The 23264-nt window shown below is 42.9% G+C and overlaps 1 protein-coding gene across 43 annotated transcripts in view; it reads right to left on the bottom strand.

Annotated features, from left to right (window-relative positions):
• Positions 1 to 23264, bottom strand: part of JAKMIP3 (Janus kinase and microtubule interacting protein 3) — a 91061-nt gene that overhangs the window by 6404 nt on the left and 61393 nt on the right. For 18 of the 43 annotated variants that reach the window (XM_041127305.1, XM_041127295.1, XM_030029902.2 and 15 more), the window contains 9 exons: positions 22472 to 22570; positions 22323 to 22382; positions 19573 to 19638; positions 19052 to 19120; positions 18870 to 18947; positions 15494 to 15697; positions 15079 to 15144; positions 14052 to 14093; positions 12006 to 13258 (listed from right to left, as the gene is read on the bottom strand). In XM_041127305.1, coding sequence (XP_040983239.1) covers positions 13112 to 13258; positions 14052 to 14093; positions 15079 to 15144; positions 15494 to 15697; positions 18870 to 18947; positions 19052 to 19120; positions 19573 to 19638; positions 22323 to 22382; positions 22472 to 22570 — 831 coding nt within the window. In that variant the 3' untranslated portion in view covers positions 12006 to 13111. Of the gene's footprint in view, positions 1 to 12005; positions 13259 to 14051; positions 14125 to 15078; positions 15145 to 15493; positions 15698 to 18869; positions 18948 to 19051; positions 19121 to 19572; positions 19639 to 19679; positions 19710 to 22322; positions 22383 to 22471; positions 22571 to 23264 lie in introns of those variants that run through there. The other 25 variants (XM_041127298.1, XM_030029908.2, XM_041127297.1 and 22 more) reach the window with 9 other exon arrangements.

The following is a 23264-nucleotide window of genomic DNA, read 5'->3' on the forward strand; positions in this document are numbered from 1 at the left end:
ATGATGCTGCCCGACTCCTGCGGTGCAAAGAGCGAGACCGATCCTCACCTGCTGCAACCAGCCCCGCTCGCCCGCTGCTACACCCTGGGAGCCCCAGGCTCCCGCAGTCCCTGCCCTGTCTTTCCCCAGCTGTTTGCTCACCCTGCCAGCCGCCAGCCCAGCAATAAATACCAGGGAGCAGGACTGACTGCATTCAAGGCCATGTTCAAATGGCTTCTGTGGCACGAGTATCAGTCACCAGCTCGAAGAACCTCAAAAATCAGCAATTAACAATCTTTTTACCGTCCACTTAATCTGTTACTAAATTCTTAATTTTTATTTTGATTTTGGCATTTAAGTATTAAGAGCAATTTTTGGAAGATATCCCAGTGAATATGTTTATGGTGTATTTTGTTCCTGACCATACTGATTTGGAAAATTCTGGGTTTTTCGCCCCCTTAAGATAGTCAAATATACCAACTGAAGGAAAGTTACCCGATGTTACCAATTTCTGTTGATAAACCTTGGGAACATATGCTATGCAAAAGAACTATTCATGAGCATAAAAGCTTTCCAATTCATAAATATTTATAGGATTGGAATCTGAAACGCTGTTCCTGGGGCCCTGGGTCCCCCTGAAGCTTTTCAGCATCTTCACAGGATTGGGGTGAGCCTGGAGCCACGCTGCGTCAGGGCGGGTTGGGGATTTCAGGCATCGTCTCTCTAATGCGAGCTGCCTGCACCAAGCCCTGACCTAGATTGGAGCGCAGAGCCCCCACCCTTCACCTCCCATCACTGGCGCTCGGCTGAGATTGTGACTAACGAGGGTAACAACCAGTACGTCTCATTTTTAACCATTTCTGTTCACTTTTCTTCACAATTTTATGCCATAAACAGACCCACATGTGGGGCAAAGCTGGGTTTCAGGCATCAGCATCACAGTCATGAAGTGTAAGTGCAGAATGCCAGGGGCTCTCACAGCGCAATTAGGCTTACCCATCTTTCTTTAATGGAAATAAGAGGAAATCTGACACAGATACGCTATAAACTACTTCTGCTACAGGACAAAATAGTGTTGATCCTTTGATGCTTAGTAGCAGGGTTTTAAAAAGCTGTTTCCTTCCATTACAAAGGATTTATTTGTGAAAAACTTTTGGAAATAAACTGGATGCTATTCATTTTACACGCACACATATACATATATATGTGCATAGAAGAGGTCTATAGCGTTTTCTTTTCATGTTGGATTTTGCAGCAGTGTGTAACAGAGAATGAGTAGGTTTATAATTAAAACTATTTGATGACTCCTGTACCATCCAAAAAGCAGCACGTGACAGCATGGCCTTGGTTCTTGTACTCCCACCGGAACAGGTTAAATTTACCTATTTTAATCATGCATTGTTTTGAGAATAACAGCTGATTCTGCACTGAAAACTAGTTGTTTTGCCTTTTAGAAACCTGGTTTACATTAATTGTTGGTATCATCCTCTAATTATTGGGGGTATTTCATTTGGGTAAATGGTGCTTATGAGTGAATTTGTAATACATTTACATATACTTTTCATGTAATTGGTAAATGATGTTAGAATGCTTTTTAAAAAGACAAATCTATTAGAAGACATTCATTATGGTATTGGAAAATATGGTACGATAGCTATAAAATAGACTTACATGTTGTGTTATATATAAAATACTAGATAATATCATTATTTGTTACATACCCAGGAAACATAAATAGCATCAATTTGTTTTCCAGCTAAAGAATTTAAAATATTTGTCTTCTATATTTGCAGTAATGTGGATTTTAAAAACTTTATTAGCACTTAACCCTTACAGAAATCTCTATTTGTAACATACAAGCAGTAATTCTATGGTTGGAATCCCTCATGTAGCATATGCATCTATCTGCTGCTGCGGCTGGAAGGGCTGAAGAGGCCATGAGGAAATAAAGCCTTTAGCTGGGAGTGTCTCCAGGGGCAGCTGGGGATCAGGAATTTCATATTTGGGGGACTCCTGTGAAAACTGCAGACAAAGAAGCCATTCAGCTCCGCTCAGCCTAGTCAAGTTGTTAGTAATGGATTTTTTTGTACTTTCGAAATTAATCTGCAGAAAATGGAGCCTTTTGACGGCAGCAACAGGCAATGCCAGAGCTGAGTGTGCCTGCCTTGGCTGCTGGGGGAGGCAGGTTGGCACCTGCTCAAGCATCCATCCCTGTCCAGATCCGTTCACAAGCAGGTATTGCAATGGTCCCTTCCCCTGCGTTAGGAGAACACGTGCTCCGCTGCTAAATTCACAGCCAAGTCTTCCATACAGTTTGAAAATCATGATTACACAACATAGCAGGGAATAAAAGCATCCCCCTGGTTCACCTATTCTGTACTAATTAGGCTCTGAAGGGCAATGGAAACAAACCATCGAAACAGCTCTGAAAGATATAAAAATAATGAAAATGTGACAATCTGTCAAGAACCTGGCTGCTCACAAGCATTATTTCTTATTATAGATCACCAAGTCACAGATACGAGATCAGCTGCAGCATTAATATGTGACATTTAAAAAGGAAGGGTTTCAAAGCAGTGGGGAACCTAGTCAAGCCGTAAATGCGGAGCTAATGCAGCAAACGCAGGCTGACACCCCGACCGTAACTCGGGCTGCTCCTGCGGGAAAGGCAGCCCAAGGGCGAGAGTTCAGGGCAAGACGTCAGCCCTGATCTCAGTCCTGACGAGGAACCCCTGGGTCGTCTGGGTTGAAGGCAGATGCTTAATCTTACTGAAACATCGTTCTCTTTCCTGGATGACCTTTTCACAGCAGTTTTTAGGAAACACAGCTACAATTAACACTCTCAGAAATCTGTTAAATTATAAATTTACAGCCTTTAGGATTCTACAGTCACTCTCTTGGTACAATTAGCATGGGTTGAAAAGGTTGCTTTGATTTGAATACGTGTGAATATTTTACAGTCCTCTTACCTTCATGACCATCACAGCATTGCTAACGCATGCTGGTATCTCCTTGACAGCCATTCTGACACTCATTTCATCTATTTGTTGTATCCCTAGGGTGTGTTCTTGTTTATAGCAAGAAGGAAATTGGCCATTGGTGCAATTTGTCTTTAGAAAAAGTCATTGACAGAACAAAATTTCCTACATCTGCCTCTACAGATCTGCGTAAGGCCATTACAGGTCTTAGTTACTTGGACATGTTCTTCTTTCCTGCAGGAGGTTTATCTGGGACTTCTAATGACCTAGAAGTGCAGACACATCCGCTGTGCATACCAACCTCACCGCATACATGTGCTGAAGACCATCCGCATACATGCAGCAAATGTGGTGGGCGTGGGATGTGCAGGACTGGAGGCACGCTCACAGGTCCTCTGCGCGGGGATTAGGGGCTGACCTCGCAGGCCGGACACAACATGCGTATGAAGGAAGCCCTCACATTTGTGCCACTGTGAAGCAGATGAGAGGGGCAAGGAGACGTCCTGCTCCCCTGGTTTCAGCAGAAAAATTCTCTTTGATTTTAGTGGAGCACAGTAACACCCAAACCCTATAAACAGGAGAGGTTTGTCGAAGATATAGAGCACCATCCCATGTACATGCAGCCACCCTTACGTCAACCTCTCCAGCCCAGTCAGTCTGGAGCCATCCCGCACCTGATCTCCCCAAAGCTGGGCTGTTCCCTCTCTGCCGTTGGGCCAGCACCCCGAGAACCCCAAATCTGCACGCAGTGGGATTAGCTGCTGCAAGGTTTTCCACCCAGCCGTCAGTCTGACCTACGAAATTTGTCTTACACTCGTATTACATTTGGACAGTGTCTCCAAAAGAACAAATAAGTACCTGCAGCTCAATTAATGAAGCCAGGTTGTCCATTACACTTTTCTGTGCATGTTCTCTTGTGTCTGCTAGCATCGCTGACTTCCTGCTGCAACCTGTCCAGCACAGGTGAACCTCTGTCTCTTAGCCACCTGCCTCTTTTCACACCATCTGTAGGAATTAGTAACTTAATGGGAATTATTCGACACAATTAGTTGGTTTGGGGCTGGGCAGGCAGATACACTGTGTTTCTGTGTCTTTATGAAACCAGACTAAAGCCAGAAAACTAGAAGTTTAAGACTTGATAACACAACATCCTAATAGCTAATAATGCTAAATAGTATGTCAAATATTCATTATTCTCACCTAATTATCTAACCAAACATCTTCAGAATTGTGACTCTTCCCAATACATCTCAAAATGAAATCTTCACAATATGTATTTATGCTTCTATATATGCATATTATAATAGCATGGAAGGATACATAATGTCCATGACATCATAGAATATCTCAAGCTAGAAGGGACCCGTAAGGATCGTCGAGTCTATGATGATACATGTGATGCTATCAAACAGTTGTACCACTTTTTCAGGCCCATTATGTGAAATCTTTATGAAAACCATGAATTCACAACAAGTTGTGCCTATCAGGACTGTGAACTAGTCATAAAAAATTAAGTTTAAGCTAATTTAGCTAATTTGCATTTATGCTCAAAATTTGATTCTCCAGATATTTAAGTGTTTTGTTGTGCATCTTAGCTCTCTATCAGAAGTGAAAGGATGAGGTCCCTGACAGGAACCAAGAAAAGGTTCCTGCTAATTTATGCTAGAGTATGCTCAAAAATACTTTTTTTTCTTCCTTTGCTATTACCTATCAGTATAACAACTTCCCCAAAGGCTTTGACTGATGCAAGCCTGCAAATTAATGCTATGCATATAAAAATGTATTTGTATATATATGTAGGGGGTGTGTACACAAGCATATTAATTTACAAATATAATGCATTTTTTAAAGAAAGTTCACTTTATAATAGATTTTGCAGCTAATTAATTCTTCAGGCTAATACTGGGTTTGTTACCCTATAAAAAGATGTGACTTTATTATTTACAAGGACTGAGCAAAAATAAAATTAAGGGGAAGAACACTTCAGATTTAATGACAACTGAATCTGCTATGCCTAGCAGTACTCTGGAAAATGAATGATTAAATGAATGATTATCTTTAAAAACAGCTCTGTGGAACAGGCTTTTACAATGCCAGTGTCAATTCTGTACCAAGGTATGCCGAATGTGTATTTTGATTACGATTACTGATCTGTTGTTTTTACCCAAGAAAAACCCTACACTGCTGATAAGATACAGATGTGAAACAGTCACTGCGGAGCGTGTCTAGTCCGTGAGGCATGCCAGGAAATGGTCAGCTGATGTAGAAAGGTCTTGGTGGGGATTTGTTCGAAACCCTGGGCTTTGCCAGGAGTGCGCCTGCAGTTTTCTTTCTGAGAGAAAGATATGGGATGGAAGCTCCTGAGGTCTTGAGGGGGAAGCAGACACGACATAGAATGGCTGCTGCTTTGCACAAATTTACAGGGTGTTTACGCTCTGAGAAAGCTCTTTGCTGCTTCTCAGAGATACAAGAACACCCATATGAATTAAGCTGTATATCAGATAACCCTACGACAAAATAGGAATGTGGGCTTCGTGATCATAGAGAGGATAAAGTAAAGGACTGTCCTGGGTACTGCCCTTTTGTAACCTGTCCAGGAAGCACAACAAGAAGTTACTGCCATAATAAAACAGGTGCTCTGCTTAGAAGGAAAAATCTCAGCAGGTCTGCTTCAAATTGTTTTCCTATGGGAGTTAGCAAAACAGTAAACAGCAGCCCCTTTATAAACTGAGACTTCTCCATGATGAAAGAGCTTTCCCAGATGTGCCACAAATCCGCACTGTGCTGAAGCTATCCTTAAGCACCAGTGATGTCGTTATTCCTGCCCCAGGACCTCCATCTCATCTCATCTCATCTATAAATTCAGACTGACATTGTCATTTCTGTGCATTTCGGTTTGTAACAACCCCTGAAACATCAAAGCAGAAATACTGTGCAACGAGACACCCTGCACTTTTACATAAATCGATGATTATTAATCTGCTGGAAACCACTTTATTATTACTGAGCCAAATTCTGCTCTTTACTGAGATCAGGAATGTTACACAAGATATACAGCACAGTAAAAATGAGCAGCCTTTGAGTAATTTCCTCTATATCTTCCCAGGTATGCCATTTGCTCAATTGGAGTCTTCCTGATCGCTTGAATTTCCTCTACACAGTTCACTTTAAACAAAGATGTTTTGGGTCATCCTGCACAACAGAGACTTGCCAATTAGTATTCTAATAATGTAGCTCATTAGCCTTATCTCTGTACCGCTGTGAAGAAAGCCATTTACAACCCCTTTCAAAATGCATGCATATATATACGCAGAAGGCAGCCGATAGAACATTACAGGAAAATTTAAGCTCCAGTAGCTCATCATCTCCCCTGTGGATCATTTCTGGAAAAATGTGCTGCTGACCTTAAAAAAACCCAACCTCTTCTGGCAACTAAAGCACACCAATAAAAAAGAACAATTTGATTATGGAATCAATATACAAACTAATTTAAAGAAAAGTAATTACCTACAAAACAAACGGGTTCACATGGACAGATCTAGCACTAGTGTCGAAGAAGGTGACCCCACCGGGAGCTGGGTAGGCATTCGTTGGGGGAAATGCCACCCACCCTACTGCAGTGCATACTCACACGTACTATCCACAATTAAATAAAAAGATCAAATTCTGAACATCTGAAATTGGTATTTCTAATTGCTGCCTACAGTAGGAAATACGTTGTATATTCTTAATTAAAAATGTTAAGGCCACTTCTAAAAAGAATTTATACTGATGTAAGAAATACAAGGGGTAGAGGATCTGAAAATAGATGGGTTACTATCTGAGCTCATTGTCCACAATGAGCCTAAAGCTGGTTTACTGCTGGTCAATGTCGCTGACAGTTTTGGGGGGGGAGTCATCTCCCCATGCTCCTGGAGCATGTGCTGCTCCACAGGTGCCCATTAAACATGGCAACCCTCTTTCAGACAGAGGTCTTCTCTCCATCCTTCTATCAGTGAAAAAATGTAAATAATCTTTTAATATTAATATTTTCAATGTTTTAAGACTGACATAATTAAGATTGTAATTACAGTACTATCTTCTATTACCAATAGGAAACCTTTACAGTCATGGATCAAACTGGATCACCACCCAGATGTGATGCTTCTTCATGGAGGGAGTATTTCTTTGTAAGGGTGAGCACAGGACCTAATTTCGTCATTCCAATTTTATCTGTGTCAGTCTTCCGTACAGCTTAACAACCTCATGTGTAGTTATCAGAAGGAATTTAGTTACAAAAGATATTGTGTGGTAGTGTTGGGCAACTACTCCTTTTCCTCAGACACATGCGTTTACGGACTCCTTCAAGCACCAGTCTCAAAGCTCTCCATTTTACATATGTGTACACACACTCACACACACACACGGTGTATCATACTTGGTAAAACTTTTTAGCTATAAAGGAAATAATTGCATCGATACACTGGAAACCACAACCTAATAGCCTACTCTGTGTTTGGGACAATTTTTCTTACTAGAACAGATATTGCCAGCAAGGGCAGAGGGATTATTGCCCATACTGTACAACCCCCCATAATTTCTGCTACAAATCACTGCCCACTCTGACCGTGGAGAAATTCGGTCTGTGACCACCCCCCGCTTGGCAGAGCTGGCTGTGGGCAACAGCATCACACTGGAGCTCTTCCTTTGTGTTTATTTAAGTGCCAGGCAGGGCCTGGGGGTGAACGGGACTTTGGGTTTGCTTGTCTCTCTGTCCCCCCAAAGCAAAGGCAATGTGGGAGGGGTAGGGAAGGACCGAAACTCCCTCTTTCAGGGGCATGGCTCCCTGCCGGTTTGGGAAGTGGGACACATCCCCATTGACCTCCCATGCTGTGGTCCGCTCTCCCGCCACACTGGTGGCCTGGGAGCCTTTGGGACCATGGGGGCTTCCCCCGAGAGACTGGGGAAATGGCACGGTCAGTAGTCAGCTCCTGTGGGGTGCTGGATGGGATGGGGCCACAGATCGGAGGGGTGTACACAGCTTGTGGGGACAAGGGGAACAGCATAGGAAGCTTGTAGAGAGCAAAAAAACAGGGAACAGGGAAAATTATCTTCTGAAACCCAATAGCATCATGTCCTGAGCAATTCCAACCCGAGGGACAGGTTTCCTTCTGAGGATATGTGGAGGCTTAGGGGTTTGCACCTGAAGCCAGAAAGCCTTTTGGCCAGATATATGAAATGTGAGTCTAATGCGGGGATGTAACTCCCAACGTCCATTTAGGATTTGACTGAATATATGCTTAGAGACATCCCACTGAATTCCTCGAGTACGTGCATTCAAGTACAAGCTTTTGCATCAAGTACAGATTTTCGTTATGCAAATCTGGGCTTCAGCATGTTTCAGATGTTATTTCTTTTGAATAAACAAATATTAAATAGAGTTATAATAAATGTTGGGGTTTTTAATTAAACTAAGATAATTGGGGGGAAAAAAAAAGTTTGGGGATGCTCAAGCCCTTCTACAAACGTAAAAGTTACTATCAAGAAAAGCTCCTCTTAGTTTAACAGACAACTTATTTATTTGGGAATATGTGAGTGCTACCTACCCCTGGGTGTCTCCAGTCTGACACAAACACACACCAAAAAAAGACTAAGATAACTGCCTAAAGCAGCTTCCGAAAACTGCTTAAAACAAGGCAATAGCCGATGAAGCCGCGGTTCACCACCCTCCAGCCCACAGTATTTCCAGTTTCCTTTTGCCTGCAGCACCCTCCGGTGGCTGATGCCGCTGACCAGTTCCTCTGCCACCGGGCACCCCCCCCGGCCACCCCCGAGCCCCGCTGCCCCCCGGCCCGGTCCTGCTGCGGTTCACTGCCACCCGAAAGGATCGCTTCATCTTGTAGTGAAATTTAAATTTGGTGCATAATTAATGCACACATTTGGTGCAGAAATAATACTGTTTTATAAAATACTTGAAACCACAACTTTCCCTGTGCTTACAACACATGTATTTATACACACACACACTTATATCAAAATGTTATTAGAAGTATGCTGAGAAGTTAAGCAGTCATAAACCAAGAAAAGCCAAAGGCACTCGTTGGACCTTGACTGGCCTCCTGTGCTGGGGCTGCCTCCGACACCACTGTCCCACGCTGCGCTAAACGCCCTGTGTCGCTCATAGCCTGTGATCCCTATTCCATATGTCTCCCTTCCTTTCCTATTTCTCCGAAGCACGTTCCAGCACATCCCGGGTGCATCGAGCACCCCGCTGGGAAAGGCTGGGGTGTAGCCCCCCACAGCCTCCTCCGCTCCAGCTCCCACCCATGGCTTCAGCCCTTCCCCGTACCTGGGAGATTGTGCCGCAGTGCAATTCCTGCTGCACACGAGCACTGCTGAAACACAGACGTGTAGGTGTGTTAAGGGTGTAATAATGGTATTATCCTGAACGCCTCTAATAATAAGCACACATTAAGATATATCAACTGTATCCTGGGCTGCATCCAAAGAAGCGTGACCAGCAGGTGGAGGGAGGTGATCCTCCACCTCTGCTCCGCTCTGGTGAGACCCCACCTGCAGTACTGTGTTCAGCTCTGGGCCCCCAACACAAGAAGGACATGGACCTGTTGGAGCGAGTCCAGAGGAGGGCCACAAAGATGATCAGAGGACTGGAGCACCTCTCCTACGAAGACAGGCTGAGAGAGCTGGGGTTGTTCAGCCTGGAGAAGAGAAGTCTCCGGGGAGACCTTATAGCAGCCTGCCAGTACTTAAAGGGGACCTACAGGAAAGCTGGGGAGGGACTTTTTACAAGGGCATGTAGTGATAGGACAAGGGGTAATAGCTTTAAACTGAAAGAGGATAGATTTAGATTAGATAAAAGGAAGAAGTTCTTCACAGTGAGGGTGGTGAGGCACTGGAGCAGGTTGCCCAGAGAGGTTGTGGATGCCCCATCATTGGAAGGGTTCAAGGCCAGGTTGGATGGGGCTTTGAGCAACCTGGTCTAGTGGAAGGTGTCCCTGCCCATGGCAGGGGGGTTGGAACGAGATGATCTTCAAGGTCCCTTCCAACCCAAACCATTCTATGATTCTATGAACTCAGAGTCTAGAGGTTTGCCAATCCCACGCGTCAGCACTTAATTTTTGCTTTAGCAAGTGTCTGAAATGCCTCCACGTAGAAAGGTAGAGCAGTCTGAGACCCAGAGGTTAACCACCCTCCTGCCAACGCTCCTGGAAAGCCTCGTGCCATGTCTCATGCGAAGCATGGCCATGCAGGTGAGCCATGCCCTAAGCAGAGCTGCTGGCTGGCCTGACCAAGCTGCGGGTTATATTTGTGCTCCGTACCGAGATCATGCTGCCTGTGGTACCCAGAGCTCTCCCACCCATCATCTGCAAAACCACAAAGCTGGCGCATGCGGGTCTCCGGCTAATGGCAAAACTCCATGTAGGGAAGTGTTGGTGTCTGAGCTGCTCAGGAACAGGCTGGGGTGCCTGAGGAAACTGGCAATGGTGTTGTGGTCCAGAAGGCCAAATGATTTTCTAGTTTTTCACAATGTTCCTTGTTAAAAACACACATTCTTGATGAAAAGCAACATTTACTTGAAATCTAACTTTCTGTTGAGAAGTTGTTTCAACAGATGTTTCAGAAAGCCCTAATTACAATCCAATGCATTTTTATTTCCCTCCTTTGACAGCATTAAAGTTCTTTTTTGGGTTGCTAAACACATAGATCTCATTGATCTTACTGCCCAGGAAACATCAGTCCCTTGGGGACTGGCGTGACACTGACAGGCACAAAGAATTTGGACCACTCTCTAAAAACTAGCAGGGCTGAGATGTACAACTGCAAGTTTTGAAGAAGAGCATGCATCGTCGCCTCTAACCGTGAGCACAGATTACCTCAGTGAGCATCATGTAAGACAAATTCTAAGACTTCCTGTGTGCATCCCTCTGTATGTAGACATCCTGTGTCTGATTGCTTTTAAAAGCAGTAATCTTATCTAGAGCAGCAAATCAATAACCTGCAGTCAAACACCTTAAGATCAGAGAGATGTTCAAACTCAGATTTGATAGACATTCTGGTTAGAAAAAGTATTTGGAAAAAAAAAGAAAACTGATGAGATGAAGTACAGAGAGACAATTCCTACTTTAAAGCAGAAACACGTCCTGTGAGAAGTATTAGCTCTAAGAGGTGTAACAAGTTATAGACAAGTTAACAAGTACTGGGACAGCCCCAACAAAACCGAAAAAAGAAATGGCCCCCAAGCAATATTCTAAGTGCTCCAATTTGCCTGTTGGCTTGCCTGTTGACTGAGTTATTCTGAGCATTATCCACAGGAGTGACTGAATTCTATTCCAGGGTTTTTTTTGGAGATTTGAGTATTTTCCCTCATTTTGGGAGAGATAACAGTGTCCATCAAGCAGTGGTCCTTCTGGGCACGACAGACTCCTCAGGGCTGTGATAGCAGCGATTTCTCGCCAGCTGTCTAGCCAGGTTCTGGTCCCCTGTCTAACATCCCTGTATTCTTCAATATTCTTAAAAAAAGGCAGCTTCAGACAGTGCTAGCGTGACCACTGCTACTGTCCCCATCACATTTACCAGCCAAGTAACTCATTACTAGCATAACTTAGAAAAAAAGTAAGTGAAATTGTGAATTAAAATACTTTTCTGAATACTACTTGTCTTTTCAATCCAAAATGAAAAATATTTTCATCTACTGCATTTAAAATACATATATTTTTAAAGTAGCATGATTGCTTGTTGTGCATACAAATTTGATAGTGTAGTTCATTACCTCCCTAGTAATCTTTTGTTAAGAGTGACTACTGATCTAAAAACATAAAGTTAGCATTTGTGATTATATCATACTGAAATTCAACACCTAAATTCCTAAAGTAAACCAGAGATAAACAAATAATGTTTACATAAAGACTTTGGTAACTTCAAAATTTTCTCTGTGTTATCATCAGAAGCATTTTAACCTAAGCAAGAGAGACTAACAGCCATGTACAGGAAGTTACATAGTATATATAATCATATAATAAATAATTCCAGTTGATCAGTCCATCTTACCTGTCAGGAGCTCTCGTTTTGCTTTCTGCCTCATGCTTCCAAGGGATGGGCAGATCCTCCACCGCATCCTGTGCCTTGGGGACCTTCACTGCACCACAGCTGTGGAAAGCTGCAGACAGGAACTTGTTCTTGGCCTTCCCCGACAGCCTCAGGTTTGTGTGCTTGGCTGCAGTTCCCATATGGTGAATCACACTGTGGGATTTCTTCTGGATTTTCCCTCTTTCACCTGTTTTTCTAGAGGATCCATTTTCCTTCCCTGCTCCTGCGCCAGCCTCCTGGGCTTGAGTTCTGCAGTACTTGTGCTCCCTTGAATTAAGGTGATAAAATCTGTTCCCTCTTGCTGCCTCCCCCAGCCCAGAGTGTATGGATCAGGGATAATGTGGTTTATGTTCACTCTTTTCCAGGTCGAACTTTTTGCTGGGACAATGTTAAGCCTTTTGTCATTGTTCAGGGACAGCAAATTATAAATTATTGTGCCATTTTTCTCATTGTGCTGTGGGCCATGGTCTACTGAAAACTCCCCAAAAAATTACAACTTGATTTCCTGAACATAGCTTCACATTTTTCCCTAAAACTGGGCTTGCGGGATATTCAACAAACCATCGGACATACCCTGTGTTATGAAGAAATACCTTGGAACAAAACACTTCATTTTCATTCACATCTATCTTTTCATGAGTTACTCCTCTGGAACTCTTCCTAAAATCTTCTTTCAAGACTGATTTTTAAACAACTATGAATAACAAATATAAATGCGTGACATATAAAACAGGACACGGTCACTTCTACAGAGAAGCAATTTACTACCTGCTTAGCAGGGAACCAAAATATATTCAGTTTATCTGAATTAGTATACCGCTCCTTACGTAAAGCTGAGAGCTATTTCAAGCAGCAGAGCCAGAACTTCCACTGAAAGTTAGTTCAAGCAGCAGAGCCAGGACTCCGGGAAGGAGCCTGTGGCTGTAGGAGAGGGAGGGGTTTTTTGGCTTTCTTCTTTGTCAGCTTAGTTCTAGCTTTTCAAAATGCTCAGTCAGATATTACAGTGGTGCAGACATCACCTGTGCAGAATTTTCCACATACCCTAGTTCAGCTTCAGTCTGAAAGGGTCAGAAAGATTGCATCTTCCATCGCCAGTAGCAAAATATAAGAGATATTTGGGGGTTTTGAAATGGCAATGTCTCTTTTTCTGTCTTGGTAATCAATGCTGTCTTCCTGTTGATAACAGTAGAAGCAACTGTAGCTTCCTCAGTAGGCTGAAACAAGAAAAGATACAGAAACATGGATCAAAGAGAAGTGTATCTGGGCAACAATAACATGCATGAAATTTCTGTAAGGGTTATATTTATAATTATCTGTTTGAATTGTACAACTGATAAAAAAGGATTTGTGTTATATTCTATTGATGTTGATGACTAATAGGGAATGTTCTCCATGATGTGGTAATTTCTGCCATCTCTGGAAGCACAGATTGGCAATTTATCTCCTATCTACATGGGGAGAAAGGGGGATTTAGGCAATATCTAGGGCCCTATGGCATGATGCTTGGAGAAACACACACTTATAAGCGACATGTTCCCCCCCAAACCATTCTAGTTGCTTAGCCTGAAGGCAGGACAACCTGATGCAAGAGGTTGAGCCTGGCTGCGAGCGTGTCAGAGACCTCAGGTATGCAGGGAGAAGGGGCAGTCGGTTTCCATGGATTTCCATCAAGGATCAGCTGGAGCAATCCCCTGATGTAGTCAGAGGAGTAAGCATAGACTGGGCGTTTACCCTGGTTTGCTAGAAGTTTCCTTGCTTTTAAACCTGCTGTGTTTTTCTCTTTCCTTGTCCTTCCCTCTGAAGAAGGAAATTCTGTTTGACAAGTTTTTAGCCTGCTGGTGCCTAGGTTTCACATTTTTTTTAAAGGCTTTAGAGATTTCAATTTTTGGGTTATCTGGGGCACCCAGGAGACCCCCTAATACTGCCAAAGCAGCCTGAGTAGCAAGGGGAAGGCTCTGATGCTTTACAAGAAGAAGAGGGGAGACCAGAGGTGATCTGAGGGCTTACCTTTTGCATATGGCCTGAAGGACTATGACCAAAGAATGAAAGCTAAAGAGAAAAATAAAAACAAAAATAAAAACTGAAAAGGGGAGGGAGGAGAGGAAAAAATGGAAGAGAAGAAAGAGAATAAGAGTTTACAGTGTGTTTAGCTGAGAAATAAGCTGTGGTTACAGACAGAGTGCAACAAAACTCTCAGTTGAAAAGAAATACGAAGTGTGAAGTAAGCTCCAAGGGCCCAGGGCTCAGCTCGGCTCAGCCAGAGCCCCTGTGTCCCTCAGACCGATGAGAGTCATCTCCTGCCCAGCGGAGCCCATCCCAGTTGCAGCCAAGGGCTCAGGAAAAATGGGGAGGAAAAAAATCAGCTGAATTCTTCTGATACCTCAAAAAAACCCCCCAAACCAGCACTGCTAAGGTCTGGGTTTAGTTTCAGGTGCAAGTCCAGCTCAGCCACTGCTGTACCTGAACAAGTTCTCCCATGGTAATTTCACTAGAAATAGATCATTTCAGATGAGGGAAATTTTAGCGTAAAATTCAACAGTTATGGCTTGACTGGAGAAAGCTCGATGGCATTAACCATGGTGACAGTGACTGCTGTGGCTGCAGGTGAGAAGAGCCTCCTCATTCCCTCTGGGGAAGGCAGGTCAGTGCAGCTGCATGTGCAAATGCTAGAGATGGGAGGGACAGAGAAAAAATCCCTGGCTCCTTCCCCAGAGCACGTGTTGGCCTCATCCCTCTGCTGTCCGGCAGCTCTCCATCACTCCCTTCCCAGGACAGATGGACCCCCCACATCCCTGCTGAGTCCTGTGTTTAGGACTTTACTGAAGGATAACAGAAGGAAAGACTCAACTTAAGCTGGTAAACTTTCCTTCTCAGAGGGACTAATGCAAATGCAAAATGGTTTCCTGGAGCGCTCTCCCATTAGCTCACTGCACTAACAGACACAAACTTTTTATAAGATTATTTTCTTAGCCAAGGTGAAATGAATATATGGTCATGTGCACATACAATAACTGTTTCATCTGCATTACCTTACCTTTTCCTCTAACTCTTTTATTTGTCTTTTTTGGCCTTCAATTCTTTCTTCTAGCTCTTTAATTCTCTGTCAGATTTCAAATAAAAAAATATTTATTAACCAACCAAATACAGATGTACCCAGAAGATGCATTATTTCTGGAGATATAAATTGTATGTGCTGTGTTTCTAAAAAAAACAAATTGGGTTTAAGCTGTAGAGGAGTCTTCTGTGAATGTCACTATGCATGACAAATTCATGAAAATCAAAATGCCCTGTTTGCAGGGATTATCCAAGGCAAATCAGAGTCTGGCCCCAGGACCAACCGTTTCTGGTACAGCTCTAGGAGGAGAAGCTGGTGCTCATAAGTTCATTACGTTTCTGTCTGAGGGACTATCCCACCCCAAATCTCACCATGCCCGTGCACTGGCACCTACCTGCTGTGCGTGTTGAATGAGCTCCATCCTTTCTCGCAGGATTTGGGCGTCCCTTTCCCGGAGCTCACTCATGACCTGCCGCTTCCATTGCTCTACGGCGCTCTTCAGTTTCTCTTTCTCCTCTTCTGAAAGAAGTTCGGAAATTTTGGCTCCAGCTTCTTGCTGCAGGGCATCATAGAGCATGGCTTCTAATTCCAGAATTTGCTAATCAAAAACAATATAAGGCTGTCAGCTTGACCTTGTCTCTGGTCGGATGAGGATTTTGTGAGGAACTGAAAATCCTACCCCAGTAAAGCAACAGGAGTGGCAGAGGTGGTGTGTGCTGAGCCTCCTGCACAGGACAGTGCGGAAAACTCAATCCAGGGGGGAAATACTTTAGGCTGCTTTTATGCTGTGGGGGTCTGAGCAGCACTGGAACTCGCACGGCCCCTTGGTCAGCCTAGTCTGATTCTCAAAAAGTATATGGGTGTCAGCTTCTCCTTTCTGGAGATGGGGGGATGGCTGTGGGGAGAAAAGGCAAAAAGAAAAAAAAAAAAGGAAAAGAGAGGAGGGAGAAGGGAAAATAAAAGAGGTTCCTAAAAGACTCATTCTGTGAGTTACAGATATTTTTTTAAATGCAATGTTCAGTCTCTCAGTTCACCTTTCCCAGCTATTGTAAGCAGCAGTGGAGGATACAGCATCAGTTCATACTCATGCCAGAAAGGAATGACTCCCTCTTGTGAGCTTACAGCATTTTGTACCAACTAGCGTAAAATGCCTTGTGTGAAGGCATCTCCAGCACTTCCTCTGGCAGAGCTGCCAGCTCCAAGAGGCTTAATGCTCAAGAAAAATACATCTGGTAGCTGGGCTCTGTTCCTGCAGGTCTCAGGCTGCAGAACTTTTACTTTACTGCATCCGAAAATGTCTCTTGAACACAGACAGATGTACCCACCAGATTTATTGAGATATAGAAGTGTGTAAGAAATGGACTGGCAATGTTTCCCCATAGACACTGAGCCTGGCACCCTCCTAGGGCAGGTGACCTTGCCAGACAATGTCTTCTGCTTCAAAGTCCAAGATAAATGCTATTCCTTCATGCAAGCCAAAAGCAAGCCGAAATCTTTTTCAGCAAGTTTGATATAGAGCAGGATACAAAGCAGCAATTGATGGCACCTTTGCACACCCTCTCCAAAGCTGGTAGCATCTTGCAGATCTTTCCATAGCTTCAGGAGAACGTGACTGCAATAGTGTGTTCTGAACCTTGCAGAGCTCTCTGTGGCTTCAGGAGAACACAACTGCAATATTGTGGCTTGAACCTCTAGACGGGCTGTTTGGAAATGCCATAGATGTCTGTTGTGATAATTCAGCTCAATTAAAAAAGTTTTTCCACCTGAGGCTCTGTTGGTGTTTTCTTACTATGGTTTAGTAGAGTCAGTACAGAAGAATACAAGCATTCACAGGAATAATAACATCTTGGCAGGAGTCATGGATACTGATGATAACTGAAAGACAGTAACCACAGTGTCTCTGCAGGGAAGATCAGATCGGATCTCAGAAGAAGATTCTGCTTTCACTTTTAAAAATAATGCCAACATCCTTGCTAACCGTAACTGTGTCAACAAAATGCTGTTATTTGAAACATGGATTTCTGGTGGGCTCCAAACCTCAATTATACAACTGTTATCCCTCTCTGATTATATTGACGTGTGAAGAAGGAAGAGTGTGGGGAAATTCATGGTCTCCAGAGCAGCAGCAGTGTCAGGAGTCTCCGTGTGAGCCAAGTGCTTCTCAGAGTCAAATCCCCTGCCAGCAACCAAAGGGAGTGAAAACCGTGCAAAAAGCTTAGTGGTTACAGCTCGTAATCTTGTTGGCTGCAGTTAGCAGGGGAAGATTAGCAGCTCCTCATCTCCAAGGCCCACAAAGGAAACATGGAAGTGAAACAAATTATACAAATCAAAAGAGCTTTTGCCACTCTAATTTTGGGGCAGAACAAAGCTTTCTTGCTGTTTTCAGGTTGCATTTGTGCCCAGGAGTAAAGCCAATCGCTTTGCTTGGGTACACTTGTGTGATGCCTTTAAAGAATACAGGAAAATGCAAATAAACCTTGGCTACTTCTGCATGGGCTGCAACAGTTTGTGATGCTTGTTCCCTCTCCGCAAGCGGCAGAGCCAAGGAGCAGAGAGTTGTTGCTGGATCCCTCAGTACATCTGCGACCCTGGAACTGACTGTCTATGGATGGAGAGCAAGCAGCTGGCCGCGAGACGCAGGGGTGCTGGGTATACCATAGCTGATAGCCACAGCTCCGCGTATGAGCTCTCCTGCAGATGCCGTGATGCTACCAGGAGTTTCAAGAGATGCCATACGATTTTTCCCGCTCTGCTACTGTTGCAAGTTTCTGCATACTCACATTTATGGATGTTTCATAACTTGCCCAAGACACAGGAGATCATCTCTCTCAGGGCTTATCTTTGAAGACAAATCCTACAGGCTCAGCCTTCAGTTGCACCAAACTGCTTCTCAGAACAGCTCAAGGCCATGGGAGATAATCTGGCCTTAGGGCTGAGACCACAGGTAAGAGGGGCTTGTGTACTTTCCAGGGTTTCCACTGTGCACAGGCATTGGTTCCAGATAAAGCTCAGCATTTGGCAAAATCAGTCTTAAAAATCCTTACAGGAACAGAAAGCGTACTGAGTAAAAGCTCCCCCAACTGGTTTGAGATACAAATAGATAATAACTATCCAGAAAAAGAGGCATAAATACTCATTGCTTCTCAGAAAGTGTAACTGTGCTCAAGATTTAAATGGAACTGAAAGAATGAGGTAAATCGATAGGAGAATCTAGGTACTTATATCTTTCATGAGTATATATTGAACTTTAACTGAAGGAAGCAAGACAGCTGATGACTAAAGAGATGGTTGAAATGGCTTAGGATCAGCTAAGGATGAATCTGTTCTAAAACCAGGTTTATTTCAAATTTACAGAATCACATAATATCTCCAGCTGTTTTGGTTACAGAGACTGTAATCTTAAGATCTAAGGAAATGTCTAGGTCAAAATCTCTATTTTGGAAGGAAAAGAGAAATTACTGAAAACATAATTTTCTTATCAGTCATTTATCAAAACCTCTGCTGAATTAAAATTTGTGTTTAATAAATCAATATTTAGGTCATAATCCTGCAAGGAACACCCAAACATAAGGAACTCCATCCATAAGGAGCTCACTGTTAGCTCAGGGTATAGAGGATTTGTTTAAAATTCAGCCTATTTAGTCCTCGAGCCAGTCCACAAGCAGTACTGTCCAAAGCAGAGATTTTTTTCTATCGGCAACAGACTATACATATTACATAAGGTAAGTTAATCAAGATGTCATAATTCGGTCAAGGCTGGTTTTCCTCACCTTGTGAGCTTGGTCCAAGGACTGTTTCCTGAAGTCGAGCTCATCATCCAGGTAGCCCTTTTGCTTGCTGAACAGCTCCTGGGGACACAAGGAAGAAGCAGTGAGTGCAGCGGCCGTGGCCCTAACGTCACTGCTCTTCCTGCTGCTTCTCCCACCGGTTTATTCCCCTCGTTCTTTGGTACCTTTTCATTCTCAAGGTCCAGCATCTTCTGCTGCAGCGCAGACTCCGTCACTTCTATCTGCTGTAGCCACTGTGCACAAAACAGAAAGCAGGTGCTTAAGACTAAAGAGCAGGAGGCAGCATGCCTGCATATTCAGCTTTCACTGTGACTTTAGCATGTGTCAGCACACACTGCAAATACTTATTTAAATTCACTAAATAAAAGAGGAAAAATTAACTATATTATTACATTTTTTCTTTTATGTATATTGGTGATGGAAAAAAGCATTATTTCAAAGCCTAGCCACTTACCTTCTAACGTCATTTTGCTAATTAACATTTTAAAATAAGCAATGTCTGTCTGTATTGCCTGAATGTTACCTTTATTTTGGTGAAAACTAGTGTAATTCCACATAAAGAAACATGGCATTTTGTGATGAAGCTATCGGTTATATCACCAGTGGCTCCAAGTGAGCTATTCTGTGGGTCAGATGCTTTCATGACACGTGTTTACTGACGAGTGACTGATGCAGTTGTTATTACCTTTTCAGCCAACGTGAGAACTGTCCTTGCTTGTATGACAACTACTTGCTCTTCGTTGGTCAGATTCTGCGCCAAAAGCAGAATATAATTACAACAAATCCCAGTGTCTTGCTATTAATCCACTACTTGGGCCACTGCTGTATTAAATAAATATGAAATTAAATATGTTCGAGGAACAATAAACTAAGGCAAAGAAAATTAGTATTGTAATGCAACATTGTTGTAAAAACAATTGTAACTATTCATGCTGAATTTTTATCATACATATAGTTAATTCTTCTAAAATTCTCACATTTACCAAAAAAAAGGTGACACTGGATCTATTTTTACCCAACAGGGAATAAACACACAGTTACACAAGACAAGATCAAGCTTAGCACAACGTGCCATGGAGAAAAGAGATGCATTCTTAAGTCCTTAAGTTCACTATATGCACAGTAGGTTAATACACAATCCTTATTTTGTGCAGCCAAGTCATGATTTTGGAAAACATTTGTTAAGATGTTAGCTATTCGATCCATGTTTTGTTTCTTTTTTTAAAAAATAAAGTACTGAAACTATGTTTTGCATTTCATCCCAAACTTTGGTCTTACTCTGACCACATCTACAGTAGGAGAAGTGAATCCTTCTAGTTTGGGACCCACATTTGGTCAGATCCAGAAAGCCATTAGCTGTCATTCCCACAGGGGAATTAGGAAGTTGGTAAGAAGAGTGACTATGGTGAACTTCAATTTAATGCACAAGGCACAGTGAAAGTGCTATCTGGCAGGGATGGGAGGAGACTTTTCCTGAGGACCCCTGAAAATTGTCTCTTCCATAAATTTAGGTAATTCTTTAAAAAACAAGTTATGTTACATTAAAAATGAAACCAACCACACAGCATTATTAAAGGTGTTCTTTCCTGTTCTGTGAGTTACCCCCCGATCTGACTCCCCTGCCTGCAAGGAAGAGGAGGGCACCTGTGTTTCTCAGCCCCCTTCTCTGTGCCTGTCCCCAGTGACCCCGTAGCCTGCGGGGGATGTACTGCACCCCTCTGACCTTTCCTTCTGCTCTACTCCTAGAGGTACTCTCTCAAGGGTTTGCCTTACTCAAAGCAATATTAAACTCATGACAGTTCAGCGGGAAGCAGCTAGAAGCTGCCAGGGGGACTTTACAGAAACACAAGAGAGAAGATGTGTGGAAAAGGATGGAACCACTTGCACACAGGTGGGACTTGGATTCACTTTCCCAGACTCCCTAACAGCCAGACATGACAACGTGACGCCATGGGGCAGAATCCGCCATTGGTGGCTGAGTCTGTGACGTTACACACATGAAAACAAGAAAAAACCAAAGTGATAACAACAATCTACAGTTAGCTTAAAGCTATCTGAGTTGAGAACTGGGAACTTTCCCTTGTGTCACAAGTTAGTTGTTGTATGTAATAGGGAAAAAAAAAAATCAGGAGGAAATAACATTACAGACTAGAGATCATTAATATAAATACAGAAGCCAAGAGGAAATGAAAGGGAATAGAAAACGTGAGAAAAGCTATCACTTTTTCTGTTCCTGTTTGTCTCCAAGCTGCCTGTTTGGGACGCTGTTCCAAAACACTCTGCACATGGCTAACCTGACATTAATAATTCCACTGAAGACAACATTACTACAGGGATTAATAGATTAATGGGTGTTATCTTTCTACACGTTAGCAGGGTCAGTCTTAGCTAATCGGTGATTAAACCTATATGTATCTTTTTTTTTTATTCTTTGCACACAAAAGATTTTAGGATTCTTCATATTTCTGCCAGTGCAAATATCATTAACTGCAGCAGCGGTGAAGATTATTAATTGCTTCAATGTGTTTCAGGTCCTCCACTAACTCCTGGCTTGATTTTGTGAGGCAGAGCGTGTAGCTACCAGAGACTGGTGACAGTGGAGACATGATGACCCTAATGAGAAGTGGTCAAGAGGTACTTCCAGGCTGCCCCCATGGCCCTGGGATGGCATTTTTGCTGGTATTCAAACTGTACAGAGGCATGGGGGAGAGTTGACGCAGCTCAGGTGAGGAGCTGTGAGAGCGGTGGGGACCCTTCTGCAGACCCGATGTTGGCAGTGGAGTCTCCCAGGGAGGAGCCCTGCAGCGGCCGAGGGCTCTGCAAGACCCTGGGCTAGAGAGCGGCTCTGCTCTTCTCTGCCTCTCACAACCACAGGGGCTCTGTGGCTCTGCTGATAGATGAGTGTACAGGAAAAAAATAAACAAGGGCATATATATCTTCTATATACATATGTGTAATTATTCACTTCCATTTACTAAAGGAGAAACACTTTCAAATTTCTTATTATTTGCTGCTTCTTTTCATGCTGCTGTTGTAACTTTTCATTTAATATCCTGGTTACTACCAAAGGTTTATGGATTATTAGACAAAATTAAAACACACAGCTGCTAAAATGCAAAAGCAAAGAAAATGCAGAGTAAGCAAATAAAGAAACCATGTGTGAACAGCGGCCAGAAAAAAACAAACACCAAAGTTTCAAACTATTTTCCAAATCATTGAAAAATTAAAAGCAATATTGTGACACTAAGATCCTGCGTGGCACTCATCAGAAGGCTATTAACAAAGTCTTAAAAAGCCAGAAAATGGTTAGCTTGTAGCTCAGTACTTTGACCACAGGGAGGACAGGCTGTGCAGTAGCAAACCAAGAAGGCTTTGCTAGCTTAACGTGAGGACAAATATTTACCAAAGCATGCACAATTTATTAAAGGAACATACACTTACGGCGTTATCCCCTAAAATGTCCAATTTTTTCATCAGCTCTGCTACTACTATGTCCTAACAAAAGAGAAATGGAAAACCAGGAGTCAGAACAGAGCATCTGATTTTATTTCGGGAAAGGAAAATACAAAATGAGAATCCCTTACTGTTACACCTTCTGCCTCGCAGTAGACTTGGAGAGGGCTTTTCCCCTCTGTAAAAGGGCCGTGATGGAAGTTGATGGCAGGCGATCGTCTTTCTCTCTCCTGAAATGACAATAATTGCTTGGTTACACACTACAGTATGTCAAATGACAGCTTCACCAAGAACTTGATAAATATGGTTTGAAAAAGGCCCACTATAACTCAACACATTGCAAAGCAATGCTCTTGAGGAGTGGCTTTATTTCGGGTGCAGAGCACAGAAACTCTTCCTCCTGCACCCTGTGGCTATTTACACTAACAGCCAGGAGCAAAAGCTGTTTCTCTGGCCAGACCATGTGCTTTTGCGATGGCACTTAGGGCTGACAGGGAAGACCTGTACCTCACTGCAAAGCAGGGTGGACGTACATATTAGCAGCACCAATATTTTCCCACCATGCTTCTTCATTGGGCACTGATCATGACCACTTGCCTATTACTTTGACTACATAATATATTTGAACAAAACTATACATTTATACGTAGTATAATATAGATAGCATGTAAATTTTTCTTGTAAGTGGCTGCTTTGTTAATCTCTCTTTGGACAATTTCGAAAATAGTTTCCAAGAGCTTATAGATTCTGTTTATACAGGTAATGATATAGAAAACAGAAGGCTCAGTGGAGTAACCACAGTGGTCTAGGCCACATGATTCCTTCTCTGTATGTTTAGCAAGAGGTGAAACACAGCAATGATTTTTGGCAATGAAGAAAGTTCCTTTTTCTTTTTCTTTCCCACATATGGTCTGTTCTGGTTTT

Source organism: Aquila chrysaetos, chromosome 11 (genome assembly GCF_900496995.4).
Source record: "Aquila chrysaetos chrysaetos chromosome 11, bAquChr1.4, whole genome shotgun sequence".
Classification (NCBI taxonomy): Eukaryota; Metazoa; Chordata; class Aves; order Accipitriformes; family Accipitridae; genus Aquila; species Aquila chrysaetos.